Below are 24,123 nucleotides of genomic sequence, written 5' to 3' on the forward strand. Positions count from 1 at the left end.
GTATGGGAAACCAATGATTGGTAATATTAGCAAGCTAGCTAACCAGTGTATATGGTGGGTAAGGTCAATGGGTTTCTAAAAAAGTGCATCTTGTACAACAATAGGCTGAAACATTTTGGTAATTTATGCTATTGAGACGAAATTAAAAATGAATTGTTGGATCCTTAAAATCTAAAATAGGGGCATGTATTTGATTCGCCTGGCCATGCAATCAAAATCTCACTTCAGGCTGGCAAGCAAAGTATATGGAATACATTGTCATAATTGGGACCTAGTGTTAAGTTCGTTAATGGAAAATTATGATGATAAAATGTTTGTCAACAAGCTTTTTTTCCCCCAATGACTAAGATAAGATGATGACAATGACACTAAGGTCATTAAACAATAACTGACTATATCAACATGCAATATCTTTGTCGAAAAAAAAAAAAAAATATTACAGACTGCTGTACAAGCCTCTACTATGATCTTTCGTGTTTGCTTTTGCCAGATGTCGAGTTTAAATCCCTCAATCAGAGCTCATCTGTTAGTGTCATGAACCCCCTCTGAGTTTAAAAAGTCTCAAGAAATGGGCGTGTAAAGCAGTGAGAGAGTAGAGGATGGGAAAAGGGGAGAAAACAACAAATAAAAAACAGTACTGCAACACACTCATTATACAGACACATGAATATTAAAATAGGACCAAGGAGAGAAAAAAACAAAAAAAGTTGAGGGCACTTGTGTTTTAAAAATGTAAACCTATATGACAACAAACTCCCAAGAATGTGGGAGAAACGCGGAAGAACATTTAAAAGGTTTAATAATATTTTCATTACATTTATGAGCACTACAGTCTCTGCAATAAATTTACGAGCACTACTGCCTCTGCAACAAACAAACACCACAATGCAGTTTAACAAAGAAAGAATAAAGGCATAGTTATTTTGTCCATTGTTCTTTGAATTTTCAGTCTACATAATTGTCTTATGTATCAGAATAATTCCTCATGTCATTGTGTTCATCATCAGACATAGGGCTGTATGGATGTCCTTTTTTGCACATATTTGAAGAAGACGTGCTTAAAAATATGCGCGTACACTGTGCTGGTTTATGTTTAGAGCAATAGAGTATGTGAAATATGTCCTTAAAAACCTGAAACACGTTTACTCTAGTCTGTATATGATCTTTGATCCACTTGCGAGCGTTGTTAAACTCATCGTGGCGTTCCGCACAGAAACCGCTCTCATGCGCGCTCCGCATATTGTTACATGTTGTTTGAATTCTCCATTGTAATGCAATCCCATGCATAATACAGCGCAGTGATTGGGTCGAAAGAGTTCATTCTCATGAATAAATGCAGAGAAGCGCTCAGAACCGGATGACATAGAATTGTGCCTCTCCAGCCCCAGCAGCCAATCACACACTCCAGAGGTACGCATCTATATCAGATTCTGTAACATTGCTTCAACTTTGTTTTTCAACCCAGAAGAATGAAAATGCTCGGAAAAACACAAAAATAACCAGTTTCCACTTGTTGGTTAAATTTGAGTGTTTTCAGTGATGCGCAGCCTGTACATATCTGTTCACATTTCAAAAAATGTGTTTTGGGGTTTCATGACCCTTTAAAAGGATACATTTTCTGCCCAGTATTTTAGTAAATCTTTTCAGTCTGGCAACCATACATACGCACACTCTCTACGTTGCAGAAGAAGTGCAGATGATCTGAAAACACTGACAAACAAGCTGGAGTTTGGCAATCTCCATTTGAGAGATTCTGCTTAAATTAAAGTGTCATTCAGCCAGACTGTGTTCTTTCACTAGCTTTTTGCACGGTTTGCTGCGACTAAATCTGCGATCAAAGCTTCTCAGTGATGTATTGTAATAAATCCAAACATGGGTCTTGACTATATTGTTTGTAATTGTGGTTAGTTAAAAAAAAAAACTTACATTTATTCAACTAAAACTTGACTAAACAACAACAGGACAAGGTTGTCTAAATATGATAAACTAACAAGTACATTTGACAACAAAAGCTAAGGCTAAATTTTTAAAAAAAAAAGCTGACAAAATTAACACTATTGGGACCTACTGTTTATTGACATTGATTTTAAATATAAAATGCGGTGTGACTTTATTTTACAGTGTCATTGTTAAACATTTTACATGTTGTTACTGTAATAATAACATAATTACATGCAATTAACTTCAAACCAAACCCTAATCCTAACCCTATAGTAAGTACATGTACTTAATTATTATTAGTACTTAAATATATAATTACACTGTAATACTAACACCTTAAAATAAAGTGTAACCCAAAATGCTTTCTAAAATAAAAAAGGCACCATCTACCCCATTTTTGTATTTCAGATATACTATGATATACGATGTACCTAATTTTTGGCTTTTCAGCAAAAATGTTATGAAACACAAAATAGTTAAGCAACAACAACAAAAAATGGGTCATTCTCACGAAACTATTAAAACACTACGGCACTAATGATTTTAAATATTAAACATGTATTTTAGTAATATATAAAAACATAATAAAGGCAATATTGTTCTCTACACTGAACAAAGAGTAATTTCAACATAGGAATGAAGTATTTTTGTATTTTACAGCATTTTCTGTTGAAATTCTCATTACCGCAATGCGTCCAGGTAGATCTGAATGAATGTAACATTGTAATTGAAACATAAAAAAATGAAAATATTCTTTTATTTATATATATATATATATATATATATATATATATATATATATATATATATATACACACATTATATATATGTATGTGTGTGTGTGTGTTTATTATATATATATATATAAAATATATAATATATATATATATATATATATATATATATATATATATATATATATATATATATATAATATATGTATATATAATATATGTGTGTGTGTGTGTAAATGTATATATGTGTGTGTGTTCTAATAGATGTTTTCAAATGACAAAAAAAATATTATTTTATAATGTATAATAATTAATGAAAAAATAGCGGGAAAATGAAGTGTCCATCACGGATGTTCTCATCCTCCGCAACATTTTTTAAGGACTATTTATACACGCACACACACACACGTGCACACACACACACGCGCACGCACACACACACACACACACACACAATTTTAAATAAACCTTGATTTTGAATTAAGCGACACATGTGCCAGAACCTTAAAGATGGCTACCAGGTAGGCAGATCTCTTTATATTTATCCAGTTAAAAGTTAAATTCTTTTGTCAGACCATGTACACGACATTTTGATTATCATTACCATAACAGGAAATTTTCCTTGAGAAAAACTTTAAATTAACAATTTTCTGTGACTTCATTATTGTCTAATTATGTACATTGAATAAAAAGTTGACTCAATCATCATAGCTTCTCTGGATTTGCAAATATTCTAAGGTACCTCATCCTCCGCAACAACATTCTCACTTACTGCAACAGTTGCGGTAGAGAGAACTTCTGTTTCGGTAATGAGAATTTTGTCATACGGGCTATTTATAAATATATATTATGAGTTAAGTTAAATAATATTTACTAACTGTTGGAAAACTTTAGCAAAGGCTAGGGTGACATTTCAGAGAAAAGGTTTACAAAAAAAAAAAATCTACAGTGTCGGGAAGTCTACACAAATGTGGATGTTCCCACACATGTTGGCACATCTATCATTACGAAGACTTTCTACAGGTGAAATATTTTGTATACTACGCTCATATTTTCTATCCCCTAACCTCTAAACACAACTCTCACAGAATACTTTTGGCCATTTTACATTTTTAATAAAACATTGTATGTTTATTTTGCCATTTGATTTATGAAGAGAGCTCATAAGAGCTCATAGATCTTTAAGATCTGTACTGCATTATAAGAACAGTTATAGATGCATTTATATTATTTTTGTAATTACTTATAAGCCATGCATTTGCTTTCTCAGTGTGCATGCTCATAAGCCATTATACACTGATTTATAAATGATCAAATATAAAATAGTTCCAGAGACACTTGTTTGCTGTATCAACTAGTTATGTCTTGAATGGCTAAAGTTTGCATTGGAGGTAATTTTGATTTGTTAAAATCTATATCTCCTCATCCATTTGCATGGTATTGCTTATAGCAGTTTGGAATTATACTCTAAAAATATTGTTGCAGTGTTTTGCTAGTATGTAACATTAAAAAAAGATACTTTTTTTTCAACTGTTTGTATTAATGATTTCTGTTTTTTTTTTTTTTTTTTTTTTTAATTACAGGAATTGTTGTTCATTAGTTACATTTACAAGTAAGCAACTTAAAGTGTAAAATGAGCACACATTCGTGATTTCTTAACATTTGATTTCACTAATTTGACAGAAATAAATCTGAATAAAAAGTCATTGTAACTATGATATAACATTATAGCAATGCAAGCTGCATCTTTATAAATACATTCATGGAACCATACAACGGACTAATTAATACTGAACGTGCATTGAAAAGGAAAATGCGTGACTTATAAGTAATTATAAAAATAATATAAATGTTATTAAACTATAACTGTTCTTATAATGTGGTGTAGGTCTTAATAAGTCTTTATAAGTAAGTATTACTATTTTATGAACATATTTATAAATAAGTATAAATGGAGCTATAATTCATTATAAGCATGGTCTTCATAGAAAGTGTTACCGAATTTAATTATTCAGAATTTTAATAAAAGCCTTTTTTCATGCTGCTGAGATGATTGATGAGGATTGAATAACATGCTACAAAGTGTTGGTAATGACATCCCCATATTAATGCGGAATGTTTGAGCTCTTTAAATTTGGTAAAATCTGATTGGTTATCAATGTTTGTTGTTCATCAGCTGGAAGAAAATTGTTTTGAAAGTGATTCCAGCAATATTGTTTTTCTTTGCCATTATCATTGTGGTGTGGAGTGTGGAATCTACTATTCTCTTAAATGTTGAGTAATTTTTAAAACTATCTTTGTAGTTATTGTTTTTGGTAACAAATATAACCAAAAATATAGTATAGCCTTAACAAATAAAGTAAAATCTGTAGACTGTAAGCCATTCAGTCCTTATTACAGGATGCACACACACACACACACAGACAGAGAGAGTCAGTACTCCATTCAGTCTCTAACAGAATAATGCGCAACATTAAAACTATATAATGAATACACAAATTAAGTTCTAATTAGGAAAATTTAATCATTATAGAATGGTTAGGGTTATTTGGAAGGAGTTCTTTTATAAAGAAATATATAATTTTAAAAATGCCTAAAAAAAAATATTATTACTACTTTATAGACCTTTTCTTGGTGTGAACCATCCTTTTAGGGCTGTGTAGAAACTTTTTCCGTCGAAGCAGAGACCAGGAGACGTTGGGATATCTTTTAAGCAGAAGTTACTCTTTACAGCGACGCACAGCACGTGTCTCAATAGTCATCCAAGTCTAACTAAGGCAGTATACAATCTAGACAAAGCATGCAAATGCAGTGCAGGAATCAGCCAGTTCCCAGCATTTCCCAAGCCCTGATCTAATCAGCATAACAGTGTCATTCAAATGCATAGGTGCTAATCCAATCAGTCTGACAGTATCGCCCATACCTTCACATTATCATAGACACAAAGGCACAGCTGTGTCTTGAGCTTGTCCTGACAAATGGTCAGGAAGTGCATAAAGACAAAAGTTTAATGTCTCAGACACCTGGGCTGCCTGCCTTGATCTCCTTAGAATGTCATTATCTTTACCTCAAAATGTAAAACTCAATTTACATAAAGTTTTCAGTTTATATACTATTACATTGGAACCTAGATATAACATTTTATAAATTTGTAATCCCATAGTTCCCCCTTTGAGAGTTCTAATAACTCTCACAAAATACAAGTTTAGACACTTAAAAGTTTCATTCTTGTAACCTGTGATCATTACAGGCACGTAGCACTTGCTCTGTGTTGATTGTAGTGACGAATGGCATGTTGACGCAGAAACAAACATGCAGCTAAGGTCCGTGTAGTTCTTACGGGTAATAGTCTGTTCTGGTTGGAACTGTCATTTCCTTGTGATGGGCGTGGGTCATTTGTTGAATGAAACACTTGATACATAGATAGTACACCAGTAGAAAAAACAACAGCAGAATTGCTATTTCCTTGATCCACAGCCAGGGTTTACCTAACAGGTTTCCAAACCATGAAGAGTTGTCTTCAGTCATCTGGTGTAATTTTGCTGAAAGATCAAGAATGTCTTGTTGGATTTTGTTCAAGTTCTCTGTTGGATCCATTAACCTGGTACAGCACTCAGGTCTGATAATGGTGCATGCTCCCCCTTGCATTGCAAGAATGTAATCCAAGGCCACTCTGTTCTGTAAGATCATTATCTTGTGCGAAGCGAGAGTGTCCGTGATGTTACCCAGGGCCAAAGCCGTATCATTGGCCAGTTTCTGTACAGAATTCGATAAGCTTCTGACTTGATCAAGGGCCTGCATGACACCATAAGACGGGATTAATGCTCCAAGAGTTCTTGACCACCATGTTTGTGCACAAGTGAGTCCTGGAATCTTCTTTGTTTGTGGTAGGAGCTGAATTATGTAGATGTGGAGAATTTTGAAAGGTGGTATCTTCTGTTATTAGGACTGGAGTGGATTTCAAGTTTTCTCTGACTGCAGGTAGGGCATAGACTAAGGTGCACCTGCCATTAAACTTGATCGGTAGTACACTATATATTGAGGTTCCACATAGCCAAAACATGCCGGTTGGAGGGGGGATCCTGCACCATTGGTTCACATTAAATAGCTTCGATAATGAACGAGTTTGCCTAATACATACTTCCACATCCTCATTCTTTTGTCGTGTGGATGATGAAATTTCTGTCTTCAGTGACATTCCCATTTTAATTATGAAACCGCATGCAGCACTGGGAATTTTTCCCAAGTCTTTCGAGTCTGAGGATAGATATTCAACACATCAACTAAATGTCATTGGTAAGAGTAAGTCTGGCATAACAGGTGTGGTTGACGTCAAATTGCAGGACCTTAAACCTGGAATGCAACATGGCGAGGCTGGAGGAGTAGTCACATTGTGACATGTGCTTTTGTTAAAAATTCCATTAGTGTTGAACACCCAATAGAGTGCAGGTATCACAGTCAGAAATAGGGTGTGCTACCCATGGTATTCCTGCTCCTACCGAAGGTGGATGTGGCATGCAAGTGTTCTTTCCAGCAAACAAGGCGTTTCTTGACATATTCATCAGCTCTAAGAATATGTTGTTTCTGGAGTCTACACTTTGTGCGACGTCCATGATGACTACTAGTACAGCAATCTTGATCATGTTGATGGATGACTGAAGTTCCCGTACGAGATTCTCTGCGTTGTGTATTTAATTTTTCTTCCGTGACAGTTGGCTCGGTAGTGGGCCTAGTTGTCTTTTAGAGGTTGTGGCTTCATACGCAGGTGAGGAGGTTGGTGCGTATGGGTCTTGGGACAGCCATCAAGTGGTATCTGCACAGAGTAAGAAAGAAAACAAAAAACAACAGCAATATTTGTTGTAAAACACTGCAAACGCTAGGGTTGTATCCTCTGTTCAGTCTGAGTCTGCTATTGTTGTTCCTTCTTTCCCTATTTCTTAATTTCTGCAACACCTAAAGAACAGTGAGGTAAGGATGGACTAGTGGTTGGGGGAAGGCCTATGAGGTAATCTTCACCGCAGGATTGGCCCCCGAAGCCTGTTGCGTTCGGTTCTTTCCCGGGCTCCTCACTGTGTGTGCATCTGTGCATCGCTGTAGTCATCCAAGTCTAACTAAGGCAGTGTGCATTGCAGTTTATATACATTCAAGGGGGAGGGATACATACAGTAGAGGTGGAGACAATCTAAACAATTCATGCAAATGCAGTGCAGGAATCAGTCAGTTCCCAGCATTTCCCCAGCCCTGACCTAATCAGCATAACAGTGTCATTCAAATGCATAGGTGCTAATCCAATCAGTCTGACAGTATCCGCCCATACCTTCACATTATCATAGAGTGAAAGGCACAGCTGTGTCTTGAGCTTGTCCTGACAAATGGTCAGGAAGTGCATAAAGACAAAAGGTTAATGTCTCAGACACCTGGGCTGCCTGACTTGATCTCCTTAGAATGTCATTATCTTTACCTCAAAATATAAAACTCAATTTACATAAAGTTTTCAGTTTATATACTATTACATTGGAACCTAGATATAACATTTTATAAATTTGTAATCCCACAGCTGAACAATCCAGGGAAAAACTTGAAAATATTAGATGTTCATGCTTAGATATACCCTTTACAAGAACCAACTCAAACCTTTTTCAGTAGCCATAAAAAACACACACTTTAGCTATCCCAAACTACATTCCCATTGTTTTTGACCCAATCAATATAACTATTTATAAAAAAAATAAATAAAAAAAAGTCAAACTTCTCATTATTAATCTGGTAAATGGGTGGTGCAGGTTGTATTTCTAAATTTCTAAAGGGAACGAGACACTGCGTTTGACACGCTTTGGGGAACGCCTCCTCGTGAAACGGTGTCTGAAAACAATTATCAAATCACGACAATCCTATTGGCTGGCGACAGCCTATGACGTCATCATCATGCAACCCGGAAGTATATAAGGAGCGCCTAGAGAAGCAGTCAGTACCTTATCGTCTGAAGGGACTGTTAGCAGGCAGCCCCGATGCATGGCAGGTAACGCAGTGTCTTGTTCCCTGTTCTCAGAGAACCATGGTTACATACATAACCTGAGACGTTCCCTTGCGAACTCAACACTGCGTTTGACACACTTTGGGGAACGAAATACCCACGCCGCCATGCTTGAGGGGAGTGCGTGCCAAAAAATGGCTAGACAAATGTCAGAACTAACAGTTTCAACTGAAATGCCAGAACCACTTCCCCTACGGGTCATACATAGGCTGTCAGTGACAGCATTCCCTATGGCCAACAGCCCAAGCTATAAGCCTCAAAGAGGCCTTCCAATAAAGGCCTACCAAGGCCCCTCAAAGGTTTCTGAAACCAAGCTTCTTTTCAAAATAAAGAGGGTACCTTTAAGGGAATGTAGCCAGGGGGCCCAAGGGAACCCTAGCCAGTCACTTGTCAGGGGAACAAGTGACAACGTACTTGACCCTGATTGCCACCAGGGAGGATGAGAAGATATCCAGTAAGAGGGACTGCAAAGAGGCAGTAACCAACTCAGACCAGATCGTAGAGACGGGCATCCTGGAGAGCAGGAATCAGCTTAGCGCTTTTTTACCCTTACCAGTGAGGGGAGTAAAACTCTGCTCAATTCTAGGATCTACTCAGCGCTTGATTATTTGCACTGAGGAGGCTATGCACTCTAAAGGGACCCAAACAAGGGGAGTACAACCAGCCTAGGGGCCGGTCTTCAACAGGGAGGCCTCAGAGAGGCCTACAACCACTGACCAGACTTAGGGAGCTAAGTACTATGCAGAACAACCCTCTAGACGAGGGGAGTACTGGGCTCAACCTAACGGGTAGACCATACTGTAGGCACAAAATCATGGAGGGTCCCAGAGAGCCTGCAACATGAAGTAATTCTACACAATGTAGAATATATCACAGCAGCCTTGCAAAGGCCAGCCATGTGAAAACTACATGCTTAATCTGCTAAAAGACACTCAGATGTGGGGGATTCGCCTTACAGGGCAGCCTGTGAAGGCCACACACCTAAAAGCAACTCAATTGCTGATAATGCAAGAGCCCACAAAACATAGGAACTCGTTCAGATTGAAACAGAGTTTAACTAGCAGATAAGACTGTAGAGTGGCCACATAACAGTCTACCTCAACACATTCCAACAAGCAGTGTGCTCAGTAAAAACACTTTTTACTCTTTAAGCAGGAGGAGTACAAAGAATATTACGCTACCATGTTCTGAGGGAGACCAAAAAACAGACCTACTACTTCAGGTGATCACGGGCATAAACCTGTGACGTGCTAGTTTCCAAATGAGCAAACTCTAACTGAAACACCTACCAGCAAGCCTTGTAATACAACAAGCTATTATGCTCTGAAGGAGCCCCAAACGGAGCCTTCTACTTCAAACAACACGAGTGTCAGCTTCAGTGTTCAAGCTCTAAGGGAGCCATATATGAAAACGAGATAGTTGCACCCATCTCGTCAATAGGAGGCATCGGCGCGTACCCATACTCACTCCATCAACACCAGCGAATTAACCTGCTGATGTTGATGAATGCGAGCTGAATACAGGTTCTTCCTTGCCTTCTCGATCTCTGTATGAAGATCAAGAAGGAATGGAAAGCTTATGGTGGCTGGAGGATTATGGCCAAAAAGGAACCGTTAGTTGAACAGTCCGCGAGCGGTTTCTTTCTTAACCTGCTCCAGTGGCAGCTGCAGTCTGTCAGAGGCAGGTTCCATAATCTCAAACAGCTGTATATACGCGGGGGTAGGGTGGCTTTGAGGATTCAGGAGGCTCACCATCTTCATCCTCATCAGCCATCTCCTGCTCTCTTGTTTGGCTTAGAACAAGAAGAGCAATTGCTGCTGAATCTAATGCTGTCAAAGACAACACATCATCATAATCCCGCAGCTCTCTCCCATCAGCTGTTGAAGGTCAAAGGGAATTTCACCCCTCTCAACTCTTTAACAAGCTCCAGCTGAGAACCCCATGATCTAGTCTCTACTCTGCTTCAGCAAAAGTAAGACCTGAACCATTAGGCGCAGCTGCCGGTCCTTCTCTCGAGGAAAAGACCAGTTTTTTTTGTTCTCATAAAAGACAACGTTATAAGTTGTGTGTGATCAGATGTAAACACTATGGGACACGGATGCACACACTTCCTGAAACGTTTGTCAGACATAATTTGTCTTACCTTAGTACTGATTTGATATTGTTTGCTTTCTAACAAAACAGTCCCTGAAGACGAAAAGATACTGACTGCTTCTCTAGGCGCTCCTTATTTACTTCCGGGTCGTGCAATGATGACATCATAGGCTGTCGCTGGCCAATAGGATTGTTGTGATTTGATAATTGTTTTCGGACACTGGTTCACGAGGAGGCGTTCCCCAAAGCATGTCAAACGCAGTGTTGAGTTCCCTTTCAAAAGGGAAACACGTGTTCTCAATTTTTTGCCTATGCAAGCCTATATTTTTGAAGCACTGCAAAATCAAACTGATTGAACTTAAATCCATAATCATGCCAATATTATCTAATTTATTTTCTACATATGTTTATATTTTTAAACTATACCTCATTTTTAGTATACTTATTATCATTACTGAAATCAGCAACCTCATTTCCGTAACCTATGTATCATTACCGCAACAGGTGTTTATTTAATATTTGTTTAGTAAATGGAAAAATAGTAGTTTGCTTTCAAATGCATGTGCGGAATATATACAATATGTTCTTTCAGGTTTGCCACATCATTTTGAAAATATATGTCAGGTTTCATTGAAATATAAAAAAAAAAAAAAAAAAAAGTTGTAAATTGTGGAAGGTAATGAGAGAAATCAATCAAAATAGAAAAAAAAAAACTGTTCATTTAAAAATAAATATTTCAGAATTTCAAGTAGCTGCCCATGACTGTTAATAATCCATTTTTAAAAATGTGAAAATGTATTTGCTTTTCTAACAGTGTTGATGTTTTCAGACTGTTGCAGTAATGAGATTTTTTAGGACTTGTTTTGGAAATTGTTCAAAAATGTCTTAAATTGTAAGTAAATGTTTTTAAATTAATTTTCACAAATACTCCAGACTTTGTTTCTAATGTCTGAAAAAAAATTGCTAATTAAAGCATTATTTAATTTTCATGTTTGAAATTTTAAAAAGACTTTAGCTCCAGCAGAGTGATCAAAGTGAATCCAGATAGACCTCAGGAACACACATGCTTCATTATTTTAGAAGCAAGTTCCACTGAAGTGTGATCTAATCCAGTCATAACCCCATTTTCAGGGTGCACTGGAGGCATGTGGTAAGGTGTCACTCTTAGAGGTCTTCACCAAAACTGCTGCAGTCAAGGTGGGTCCTGACAAACCACTGGAGGGGGTTCGATTAGCTGCTCTGCAGGTATATTATTTAGATTTCTGGTACCATCATCAAACTGGTATTCTGGGTTGTAAATATAATCATTTAACACGTTGAATTTAATGACATAATTCGTGTCCCATTTTATTTTTGAATAAAGGCACGAAAAACATTGCTTGTTCCAACACCTCGGCTAAGAACTGGATTATTCAACAGGATCATTCCACCAAAAGGTGCAACCAAACAAGAACTGCGTGTTTGTTCTACTTCTCAGGTGAAATTATGCATTTTCTAAAGTTATGCATTGTTGCATTGTTGCACTTCCTCACGTTTAAATTGAAAAATTCTTTGCTTAAGGGTATTAAAGATTTCAGTGTCCCGATTGGTTTAGATGACAAAGTTCAAGTGGATCTTGTCGTAGTTGGATCTGTGGCTGTATCTGATAAAGGTAAAACTCTGCACCTTAGGATGACTTGAGTTTCTTGTATTTTCTTCTCATAATACAATGAAATGACCATATTCAATACCATTAGGCTACAGAATTGGAAAAGGTGAAGGCTTTGCGGATATGGAATATGCTCTGATGGCATGTATGGGAGCCGTGGGTGAATCCACTATGGTTGTCACCATTGTTCATGATTGCCAGGTTAGTAATGTAGCCTGTAATAACTGTCGGGTTTTACTCATTGTGATTAATAAAATGAAAAAGCCTTGAAATGAAATGTGAAAAAACTTTCTATAACTCCTAAATGATCCTCCGTAAATCACAAAAGGATAAGATTTACAGATTGTAGGATGAAGATAGGAGTCTTTGTGTTGTTTGTGTATTTGAATAATCTTTTATCAAGGTTTCAGATATATAATTTGAGATGGAAGATAAACTGTTAAAATTTTAAATATTTTACTGTGAAATCTAGTAAACACAGGGCTCAAAATGAGTTTTTTACTTAAAAAGTTAGGAGAACCAGCAAAAATGTAGGTGCACCCACCAAAAATTAAGGAGCATGTACCACAATTACAATTTATATATATATTTTACTCTTTTAAAAAAACAAACAAAAAAAAAACGTTGGGTTGTTTTTTCTACCCAAACGCTGGGTAGAGGCTGTTGGGTTATTTTGTTGGGTCTTTTTTTTCCATGGTTGGGTAGTTTTTGTGTAACCCAGCCATTTGGGTTAGGGGCTGGTCAATCTCACTGATAGCTGAAACAATACACCCCTCCCCCTCCTGCCCTCCCACACAACAACCCATCAGATGGGTTACACAGCGCAGGCTTTTTGCATCCTTCTCAGGAGAGAGCAGATCTCAACGCCACCGAATTGGTGCTTTACTTCAGTAAAATAAAGGTTTGTATGCATTTTATTTTGTCTATAAAGTCTTTACAGTGCTGCAAATCATTTTATTTAATGCAATGCAATATATAGAGATGAGATGCCAGTCAGCATTGGTGGTCTTGCATGATGGAAACATCTTTTTCCTTGAATAAACTTATTTTATTTGTTATAATACTGAATATCATTAATCTGTATGTTAAAATATTTTCTCAGAACTCTGTACTGTTTGTTTATGTGCAGGTTATAGGGAGATTCGCTGAGATTCGCAGCTCCCACGCCTAACAGCGGCCCATGACCGGCTCAGATTTTGGCAACACACCGCTGTGCTGTTTGTTGGCATGAGAAATAATAAATAAAATATGCTCACATTTGTTTTTAATCTTTAATTGTTGTTAAGTATTTAACTTTTAAAAAGTAATTAGCGTTTAACGGCATAAGCTGTATAATTGAGTTGTCATTCTTTTCTGCTCTTTTTCACTCACATGCACATGTACATGTTGTTTTAACTCAATTATTTTTTGTGCATTCCTGGGTGTTCTTTCTTATTAATAAATGTTCACCTTTTCATTATTACTGTTGCCTGTGTTGTTACTCAAGTAATTCTATGTGCAATTTATGTGCTACGTATTTTGGGTTCATTTTAAGTCAGTAATATTTAATGAATAGTTGAGTTTAATAAAACAACCCAGCATGTTGGGTCAAATATTTAACACAGCCAGCTGGGTTTTTTCCAATTTTGACCCAAATTGGGTAGTTTTTAATCCATCATTTTTAGCGTGTATAAACAGATTTCTTTTATTTAAAAGCAAAGCCACAGTAGTGATGCACAGATCAAGATTTTTCATGGCTGATTTACAATTATTTTTTTATTTTATTTTTTTAAATATACACGTAAATGGGCCTATTCCGATACTGGTTGCCTTCTCTCTCTCTCTCTCTCTCTCTCTCTCTCTCTCTCTCTCTTCTCTTTAAGGAAATTTATTTGTTGTTTATTTTATCTGGGCTAAACTGGTCTTAAACATCTGTAACATCTTAAACAAAAAAATATCTGTAGCCATTTGAAATTAGAAGCACCACTGCATTTTAATTATGATCCAAACCAGGGTTTTTCCTGAGGCAGAAGTGGTAAAATCCTTGGTCCCTCTAGGGGGCTCGGGGGGGTCTGTGCATTGACTTCTACCTGAATCCACTGTAAAAAATAAATCATCCACCTGCCAACCACCCAATGATATTCTCTAATATAGATATCTGCATGCTGCAGACCCCATTTTAGTTTGAAAACACCAGGGTTGCATTTTTTTTTTTTTTTTTTTAATGCTGCAGCTACCTACTGTAAGCAAATTAGATCAAAAGGGAAATATGAATAATTAATCATAACTCGTTATAATTAATTATAAATATTTGGATCAGTTAATCGAATTAACTTCATGTAGCTGAATGACTATTACAATCAATTAATCTGTTTAGCCAGAGAACACTCAGTATTGATCGTCTATCAACACTTTAGGAAGGGTATTTTCCGTGGCCACCGAAAAATAACGCTTTCTTAGCATGTAGCTGTGATCATAATCATTTAAATTGACATTGGTTTATACGCAGATCAGAATCAACTCGCAAGAATGTGCACAACAGTTTTATTTAACTAAATCACAAACACATAGCTAGACTAAACACATGCATATGTAGGAAACTTTTTCCTCGTCGAAGCAGAGACCAGGAGACGTTGGGATATCTTTAAAGCAGAAGTTACTCTTTATTGAGAAACGCGCTGTGCATCGCTGTAGTCATCCAAGTCCAACTAAGGCAGTGTACTTGGTAGTTCATATACATTCAAGGGGGAGGGATACATAGAGTAGAGGTGGAGACAATCTAAACAAAGCATGCAAATGCAGTGCAGGAATCAGCCCATTCCCTACATTTCCCAGCCATGATCTAATCAGCATAACGGTGTCATTCAAATGCATAGGTGCTAATCCACTCAGTCTGACAGTATCGCCCATACCTTTACATTATCATAGAGACAAAGGCACCGCTGTATCTTGAGCTTGTCCTGCCAAATGGTTAGGAAGTGCATGCAGACAAAAGGTTAATGTTACAGACACCTGGGCTGCCTGCCTTGATCTCCTTAAATTGTCATTATCTTTACCTCAAAATGTTAAATACAATATACTTTAGTATATTACCTTAGTATTTCATGTGAGGTTATGTCAGGATGTAGGATCAGCAGATCTTAAACAGATTCTTAAATTTGTAATCCCACACATACATAGGAAATGAGAGAGTGGAAGTGAATGAAACCATAGCACAACAGGGGAATGGAGCTATGAAAATAGTAATTTAACGAGCAGGAAGAACCATTAGTTTCTCACTATAAAGCACCTTTGTTAACAAAGGGGTTCACAACTTAATGCTAAATCGCTGTTTAATGTTCAAATGTACTATACTTGCAAATGCCTTAGCTGTTGAAGAGCGTCAGGATATGCAGTCTCAGGAGAAATTCTTAATGCTTCGGTCCGAGGGTGTTGAAGTTGTAATCAATATCTTCTGTGTTGAATAAAGAAATGACGTCAAACTTGTGCTGTTAATTTGACCCTGTTGTGGTCAAGGAAGTTGTGCATGGCTTGAAGTGAATGAGGCCTGCCCTACCGCAATACTATTGGCGGGAATCTAACCCCATACTGCCCGCCCAGCTGTGCCGGTTGGGTGAGGTCTCACTTGAACAGCAATCAGAAGAAGCAGCAAGAACTAGAAGGAGGTCACTGTGAAGTTGCCCTTTAAGTTCCACCGAGGTCACACCTTTGAGGTTTGGCTTGATGTAAGGTGCAATTCTCAGTCAGGAGAGTTCCTTTGTTTGAAAGTGAACTTATTTGCATGAGGAGAGTAAGCTGGCAGTTTGTGTCCATTTATACTCTGATAAATATAACAAACATACAATGCATTCTAAGAGATAGTGATGTCCACCAAAGTGTGAGTCATTAACCCTCTGGAGTCTGAGGCTGATTTGGGGTCCTGGAGAAGTTTTGACATGCCCTGACATTTGTGCTTTTTTCAGATGTTTATAAACACATTAATGACAAAAGTCTCATTACACTGTATTCAGCAGAAACTAGGCTACGATAATATGTGAGCAACAAGTACGTACATTTGTATTTTTGAGAGAATTATGTATATGCATGGTTTTTGAAAAAACAAAAAAAGTAACTGAAATAAGGCCTCAAAATACATACAAAAAAAAATTTCACAAAACTTTTGGGAACGGTATATTTTAGTCTAGAGTTTTTGCTTCAAAATGATGTGGAAATTATCCTGCCTACTCAGATGCATAAAACAATGTATTGATTTTAAATTTCTAAGGCATTTTTTGTTTACACAGGCTGAAGGTTCAGAGTAATTGAACGGCCACAGGATGTCCGGTTAGAACATTATGTCTCACACCAGGAGTACTTGTAGATGATTTATTGTGCAAATTACACGTTGGTGTGTGTGTGGTTCTGTAAACATAAACAATATACAAAATATAAATAAACAATCATACAATCACAGATCTATAAACAGTGTTAGATCTATAAAAGAGTACTTGAATACTGGTTATAAATATAATCAGCATGGTAAAGGGCATTAGAAAACTAGACATAAAGTGAATTATATATATACACAAATACAAACTCTGTACAAATGATTACAACACTGTACTGCGTGCCCTGCGCATGTAGTGCTAACAGCGCATGCGTCTAACTCACTAGATAAACACGCCTGTACATGTTCCCTGAAACACATTTTAATCCTACACTATCTAATACAGATCTAACATTAAATACTGTCCAGATAAATAACACGGGAGGATCATGTGAAATTTACGTGACAGTATAAAGTGCAAACATATTTAACAATGTGAACATTTAGGCAGAATGCCGCGATAGCGATCTTTAATCTCTCTCATGAACGTATTATAAATATGCATTGTACTTACAATTAGTTGCACGCACACACATAATCCTCAAAATCTTTGGATTGTAACACTTCTGACAAATTTAACTTATTTACAATAAACAAGCACATCTACGCAGCCACTCTCCATAACATCTTGTTTTTCAACTCCCCGGAAAGTTTTGGAACAGTCAAAGTCATGAACAGAGGCGGGGGAGTTTGGGAGAGTCCATTTCCGAAGGGTGGCCTTTTTTACACAGGCCGTATGAGAAGAGGCGTGAATCTTCATGAATAATGCTGTGATTCACACCTGAGGAAATTAAAGCCCGGGATACACTGCACGATTTTTAGCTGTCCCAGACAAAAGATTGCCATCGTGAAACAATCATGGCGATTTCTGTGATCGTGGCTCTTAATCGGTGGTCCCATGCCGTACAGTGAGAGAGGTTTAAAGACGGCCATTTTCCCGGTCTTGCGACCAAAGATAGCCTACGATCATTTTCTGAGAGTGTCAGAAATTCAGCCTCATCAACGCACAGTGTGTTTGCTGGTACGACCTATGTCTACTGACCAGCCAATGAAAATGCGACATGAAATCAACGCGACATGGCGCTAAAACTTAAAACTGCTTACCTCAAGCTCTTTTCCCTTCTTCTTTCGCCGCTTCCTTTTTAGTTTCATCACACATAAAAACTACAACTGCCTAAGTGTGATTCAACATGGTCTTTTTATTTACCACTAGCGCATACTGATGACGTTTTATACTTCTATAGAAACTTGCATCATAGCCTACGAATCAATAGGTGTCATCGTCGTACAGTCTACATGCATGTCGTACCCAAGTTTAATAGATCCATATTGCACAGTGTGATTTGTAATGATCTTATAGGATTGCTAAAATCGTGCAGTGTATCCCGGGCATTAAGATCCTGCTCCTAATGAGCCACATAATGAGCCATTCAGTCAGGAATGTGACTGAGTGAACTAAGAAAGAATGCAATGACAAAAGAAATATCTCATTTTCTTGTTTGAAGTTTGTTTAAAATATAGTTAACTATATAAATGAGTCAAAGACACATTTTGAGTACACAGTTATACCTGGAAATAAATCCTGTTCAGAGATATACAGGTGCTGGTCATATAATTAGAATATCATCAAAAAGTTGATTTATTTCACTAATTACATTCAAAAAGTGAAACTTGTATATTATATTCATTCATTACACACAGACTGATATATTTCAAATGTTTATTTCTTTTAATTTTGATGATTATAACTGACAACTAAGGAAAATCCCAAATTCAGTATCTCAGAAAATTAGAATATTGTGAAAAGGTTCAATATTGAAGACACCTGGTGCCACACTCTAATCAGCTAATTAACTCAAAACACCTGCAAAGGCCTTTAAATGGTCTCTCAGTCTAGTTCTGTAGGCTACACAATCATGGGGAAGACTGCTGACTTGACAGTTGTCCAAAAGACGACCATTGACACCTTGTACAAGGAGGGCAAGACACAAAAGGTCATTGCAAAAGAGGCTGGCTGTTCACAGAGCTCTGTGTCCAAGCACATTAATAGAGAGGCGAAGGGAAGGAAAAGATGTGGTAGAAAAAAGTGTACAAGCAATAGGGATAACCGCACCCTGGAGAGGATTGTGAAACAAAACCCATTCAAAAATGTGGGGGAGATTCACAAAGATAGGACTGCAGCTGGAGTCAGTGCTTCAAGAACCACTACGCACAGACGTATGCAAGACATGGGTTTCAGCTGTCGCATTCCTTGAACAACACTCTTGAACAACAGTGTCAGAAGCGTCTCGCCTGGGCTAAAGACAAAAAGGACTGGACTGCTGCTGAGTGGTCCAAAGTTATGTTCTCTGATGAAAGTAAATTTTAAAGTAAAGAAATCAGGGTCCCAGAGTCTGGAGGAAGAGAGGAGAGGCACACAATCCACGTTGCTTGAGGTCCAGTGTAAAGTTTCCACAGTCAGTGATGGTTTGGGGTGCCATGTCATCTGCTGGTGTTGGTCCACTGTGTTTTCTGAGGTCCAAGGTCAACGCAGTCGTATACCAGGAAGTTTTAGAGCACTTCATGCTTTCTGCTGCTGACCAACTTTATGGAGATGCAGATTTCATTTTCCAACAGGACTTGGTACCTGCACACAGTGCCAAAGCTACCAGTACCTGGTATAAGGACCATGGTATCCCTGTTCTTAATTGGCCAGCAAACTCGCCTGACCTTAACCCCATAGAAAATCTATGGGGTATTGTGAAGAGGAAGATGCGATATGCCAGCCCCAACAATGCAGAAGAGCTGAAGGCCACTATCAGAGCAACCTGGGCTCTTATAACACCTGAGCAGTGCCACAGACTGATCGACTCCATGCCACGCCGCATTGCTGCAGTAATTCAGGCAAAAGGAGCCCCAACTAAGTATTGAGTGCTGTACATGCTCATACTTTTCATGTTCATACTTTTCAGTTGGCCAAGATTTCTAAAAATCCTTTCTTTGTACTGGTCTTAAGTAATATTCTAATTTTCTGAGATACTTAATTTGGGATTTTCCTTAGTTGTCAGTTATAATCATCAAAATTAAAAGAAATAAACATTTGAAATATATCAGTCTGTGTGTAATGAATGAATATAATATACAAGTTTCACTTTTTGAATGGAATTAGTGAAATAAATCAACTTTTTGATGATATTCTAATTATATGACCAGCACCTGTATGTAAACATCACATACCTGGCATTTGGTGTTTCTGCACTCGAGAAAAAAAAAAAAAGAAGGAAAAAAAAAAAAAAAAACGCTGCTTCCAGTCAGTGATCTCAGTATCATAACATTCAGTACAATGTGGGCAAATATCTGGTCACTATGATTCTCAAATCTGTGAGATAAAAGAAAAAACCCTCTGTGAACATGCTGATAACAGGATCATATCAGCTATTGTATTAACGTTAATATAATGTCGACTCTGAACAGAAAACATGATTTTTTGTGATCTCATGCATGCACACATGCACATGCACATCATGTGAAGAAAATTTTGTATAGGCCTATATTTTTAATTACAGTAAAGGCCAAAAGACTGGACACATTACTATTTATAATGTTTTTTTAAAAGAAGTCTCATGCTCATCAAGCCTGCATTTATTTGATCAAAAATACAGAAAAAATAATACTGTGAAATATTACAATTTAAAATAATGGTTTTCTATTTTAATATACTTTAAAATATTATTTATTTCTGTGATACAAAGCTTTCATCATTCCTTGTGAATGAAAGCTTCATTGATGTGGCACTATTTTACAGTAAACTCTTCATAATCTGTCCAAAACAGGCCAAAATAAATATTGTCTAAACATTCATATTGCTATGACATTTTAAGTATCTTATTTGTTATATTATAGAGCCTATAAATGTTAATGTGCAGCTTATTATGTTGCTAACACATTTTATTTCAGTATTACATATTTCAGTCGATTTCACTCATCTCACTATCTCATTGACAGGCACGAGTTTATATCGCGATTAGAATAAATAATTTAGGGATTAAAAAAAACTTACCATGGCATGACATACAATCCTTGGCTTGATCAAGTTGATCCTCGAAATGGAATTGAATCCAGTCATGCTCTTCCTCAGAGGTAAATCCTTTTAGAATTATTCCTCAGCACATCTCAAAACGATGAAAAGTACATGAAACTGACTAAGCTTGATGCGTTTTTCCGAGTTGATACGAGCGTTCACTCTGTTGCATTGATCGCCTCAGAATTTCCATCTCAATAGCGCTCGTGCTCCGTGGGCGTAGCCGCATTAGCGGATAATGAGCTGATTCTCTTTTCACAAGTCTCTCTTTTCAAACAGATTACATAAACAGAGAATATTTGTTTTCGATATGACTTGCATGATTTAAAACCTGACATTTCAACATCTCTTTAGACATATGTCTCTTGTTTGTGTGATAAGTATTCACTAAGTTACAGTTCATTTTCTGAAGGAGTATAAGATTGGACTTCATTCAGAGAGAGATGACAGGTCTTGCATCATGTTAGTTTTATTTATTTTGCAAAAAGCACAACATTTAGTTTTTACTGTGAGTGTACACAAATAAAAGACATTCTATAGTTTCAATTGATATTACTTCTGTCTCTATGACAAAAAAATGACTGTAACAAGGTTCAATGTTTAGGAAGGAAGAGGACAGGGTCGGCTTGACTACTGAGCACCCGGCCTGTGGACCACTTTGAACTTAAAAGGCTGTAAAGCTAGATACCAACGAGTGATCTGCGCGTTGGTATCCTTCATGCGGTGGAGCCACTGCAGGGGGGCATGGTCTGAACAGAGGGTGAATTCCCGTCCCAGGAGATAATAGCGGAGGGTGAGGACCCCACCTGATGGCAAGACACTCCTTTTCTATGGTGCTGTACTTAGTCTCTCTCTTCGAGAGCTTCCGACTAATGTACAGCACCGGCCGTTCATCCCCCTCTATCTCCTAGGACAGGACGGCACCCAGCCCCCTGTCCGACGCGTCTGTCTGCAACAGAAATGGGAGAGAAAAATCAGGAGAGTGTAACAACGGCCCACCACATAAAGCAGCCTTCACTTGGGTAAAGGCCTGCTGGCACAGCTCTGTCCACTGGACCGTATCTGGTGCCTCCTTTTTAGTGAGATTAGTCAAAGGGCTGGTGAGGTCCGAATAATTAGGTACAAACCTTCTATAATATCCCGCCAGCCCTAGGAACTGTCTCACCTCCTTTTTGGTCTTGGGACGCGGACAGGTAGCAACTGCTGCTGTCTTATCAATTTGGGGACGCACCTGCCCATGTCCCAAGTGGAAGCCCAGATATCTTACTTCCACACGCCCAATTGCACACTTCTTCGGGTTGGCCGTGAGCCCAGCCCCTCTCAGCGATCTCAAGACGGCCCTCAAATGCTGCATATGCCGCTGCCAGTCATGACTAAATATAATTATGTCATCTAAATAGGCAGCAGCATACGCAGCATGGGGCCGTAAAATCCTATCCATGAGACGCTGAAAGGTAGCCGGAGCCTCGAACAGCCCGAACGGAAGGGTGACAAATTGGTGTAATCCAAACGGCGTGGTGAAAGCTGTCTTTTCTTTAGATTATGGAGACAAGGGCATCTGCCAATATCCCTTTAAGTCCAGTGTCAAATAAAAACGAGCCGTACCGAGCTGATCAAGCAGTTCGTCCACCCGTGGCATTGGATACACGTCGAATTTCGACACAGCATTCACCTTGCGATAATCCACACAGAACCGAACCGAGCCGTCCGTTTTCGGAACTAAAACTATCGGGCTCGCCCAGTTACTGTTGGATTCTTCTATTACGCCCATGTCAAGCATTGCCCCTAATTCTGCCTGAACCACTTTTTTCTTATGTTCAGGCAAGCGGTACGGCCGGCTGCGAACTACCATGCCCGGCTCTGTCTTAATATGGTGCTGAATCAAATTAGTACGGCCCGGTAGGGGTGAGAACACGTCCGCAAACTCTGCTTGTAATTTCGTTAGGTCAGTGAGCTGGGAGGGCAAGAGATGATCTCCTCCTGGGGCCAGTGCGAGAGATTGTGGTTTAGTATTCGCCTCTGGCCCGAGATCATCCTCTCCACCAATTACCGTCGCCAACATCACTGCCTCTGCCTCATTCCATTTTTTAAGGAGATTGAGGTGATATATCTGACGTGCCCCTCTCCTATCCAATTTGCCGTGTGACCTCAAATGGTCCTTGCCACTTTGCTAATAATTTAGAGCTTGACGTTGGAAGCAATACAAGCACTTTCTCTCCCGGTGCAAATTTACATAAATTAGTTCCCCTGTTGTACAGCCGGCTCTGTCTGTCCTGGGCTTGTAACAAATTCTCTGTTGATAGCCGCCCCAAAGTGTGGAGTTTTGCTCTCAAGTCCATGACATACTGAATTTCGTTTTTACTCTGAGATGGTCCGTCCTCCCAAGTTTCTCTTAGGACATCCAGTACCCTGCGGGGCTGGCGTCCGTAGAGAAGCTCGAAGGGGGAAAACCCTGTGGAGGCTTGCGGGACTTCTCGCACAGCGAACAACAGGGGTTCCAACCATTTATCCCAATTTTTGGTGTCGTCTTGCACGAATTTACGAATCATGGTTTAAAGCGTGCGATTAAAACGTTCGACCAGCCCGTCAGTTTGTGGGTGAAAGACGCTGGTACGGACCGTTTTAATGCCCAATAATTTGTAAAGTTCGTGTAAAGTACGTGACATAAACGCCGTGCCTTGATCGGTGAGGATTTCTTTTGGAATCCCCACCCAGGAGATTAGACTAAACAGTGCGTCCGCAACACTCTTCGCGGAAATGCTGCGGAGGGCCACTGCTTCAGGATATTGTGTTGCATAATCCACAATGACTAATGCAAAGCGATGTCCCCTGGCTGATCGCTCTAATGGCCCGATGAGGTCCACACCAATTCTCTCGAAGGGGACCTGCATTAATGGGAGGGGGTGCAAAGGCGCTTTTGGGGTGGCCGGTGGATTTACCAACTGACATTCACGACAAGACGCGCACCACCTGCGCACATTCTCGTGAATGCCCGGCCAAAAGAATCGATTTAGTGTTGTTGCCTGCCCTAAGTGTCCAGCCATTGGATTAGAATGAGCCGCTTGGAAAAGCATTTCCCTGTGGCTCCTTGGAACTAACAACTGGGTTGTATCTTCTTTTGTCTGGGTGTCTTGGGTCACCCGATACAATCGATTTTTTTATAACTGCAAAATATGGATAGGTAAGCGCCCGTCCAGGCTGGAGAGGCTGACCGTCGATGGTTTGGACCTGCTCAAATGCACGTTTTAGTGTCTCATCCTGAGACTG

The 24,123-nt window shown here is 38.5% G+C and overlaps 1 protein-coding gene across 2 annotated transcripts in view; it reads left to right on the plus strand.

Annotated features, from left to right (window-relative positions):
- Positions 1 to 24,123, plus strand: part of mthfsd (methenyltetrahydrofolate synthetase domain containing) — a 121,640-nt gene that overhangs the window by 63,994 nt on the left and 33,523 nt on the right. The window contains exons 3-7 of one of the 2 annotated variants that reach the window (XM_051871040.1): positions 11,935 to 12,048; positions 12,167 to 12,280; positions 12,364 to 12,454; positions 12,540 to 12,652; positions 13,581 to 13,910. In XM_051871040.1, coding sequence (XP_051727000.1) covers positions 11,935 to 12,048; positions 12,167 to 12,280; positions 12,364 to 12,454; positions 12,540 to 12,652; positions 13,581 to 13,622 — 474 coding nt within the window. In that variant the 3' untranslated portion in view covers positions 13,623 to 13,910. Of the gene's footprint in view, positions 1 to 11,934; positions 12,049 to 12,166; positions 12,281 to 12,363; positions 12,455 to 12,539; positions 12,653 to 13,580; positions 13,911 to 24,123 lie in introns of those variants that run through there. The other variant, XM_051871039.1, reaches the window with a different exon arrangement.

Source organism: Ctenopharyngodon idella, chromosome 18 (genome assembly GCF_019924925.1).
Source record: "Ctenopharyngodon idella isolate HZGC_01 chromosome 18, HZGC01, whole genome shotgun sequence".
Classification (NCBI taxonomy): Eukaryota; Metazoa; Chordata; class Actinopteri; order Cypriniformes; family Xenocyprididae; genus Ctenopharyngodon; species Ctenopharyngodon idella.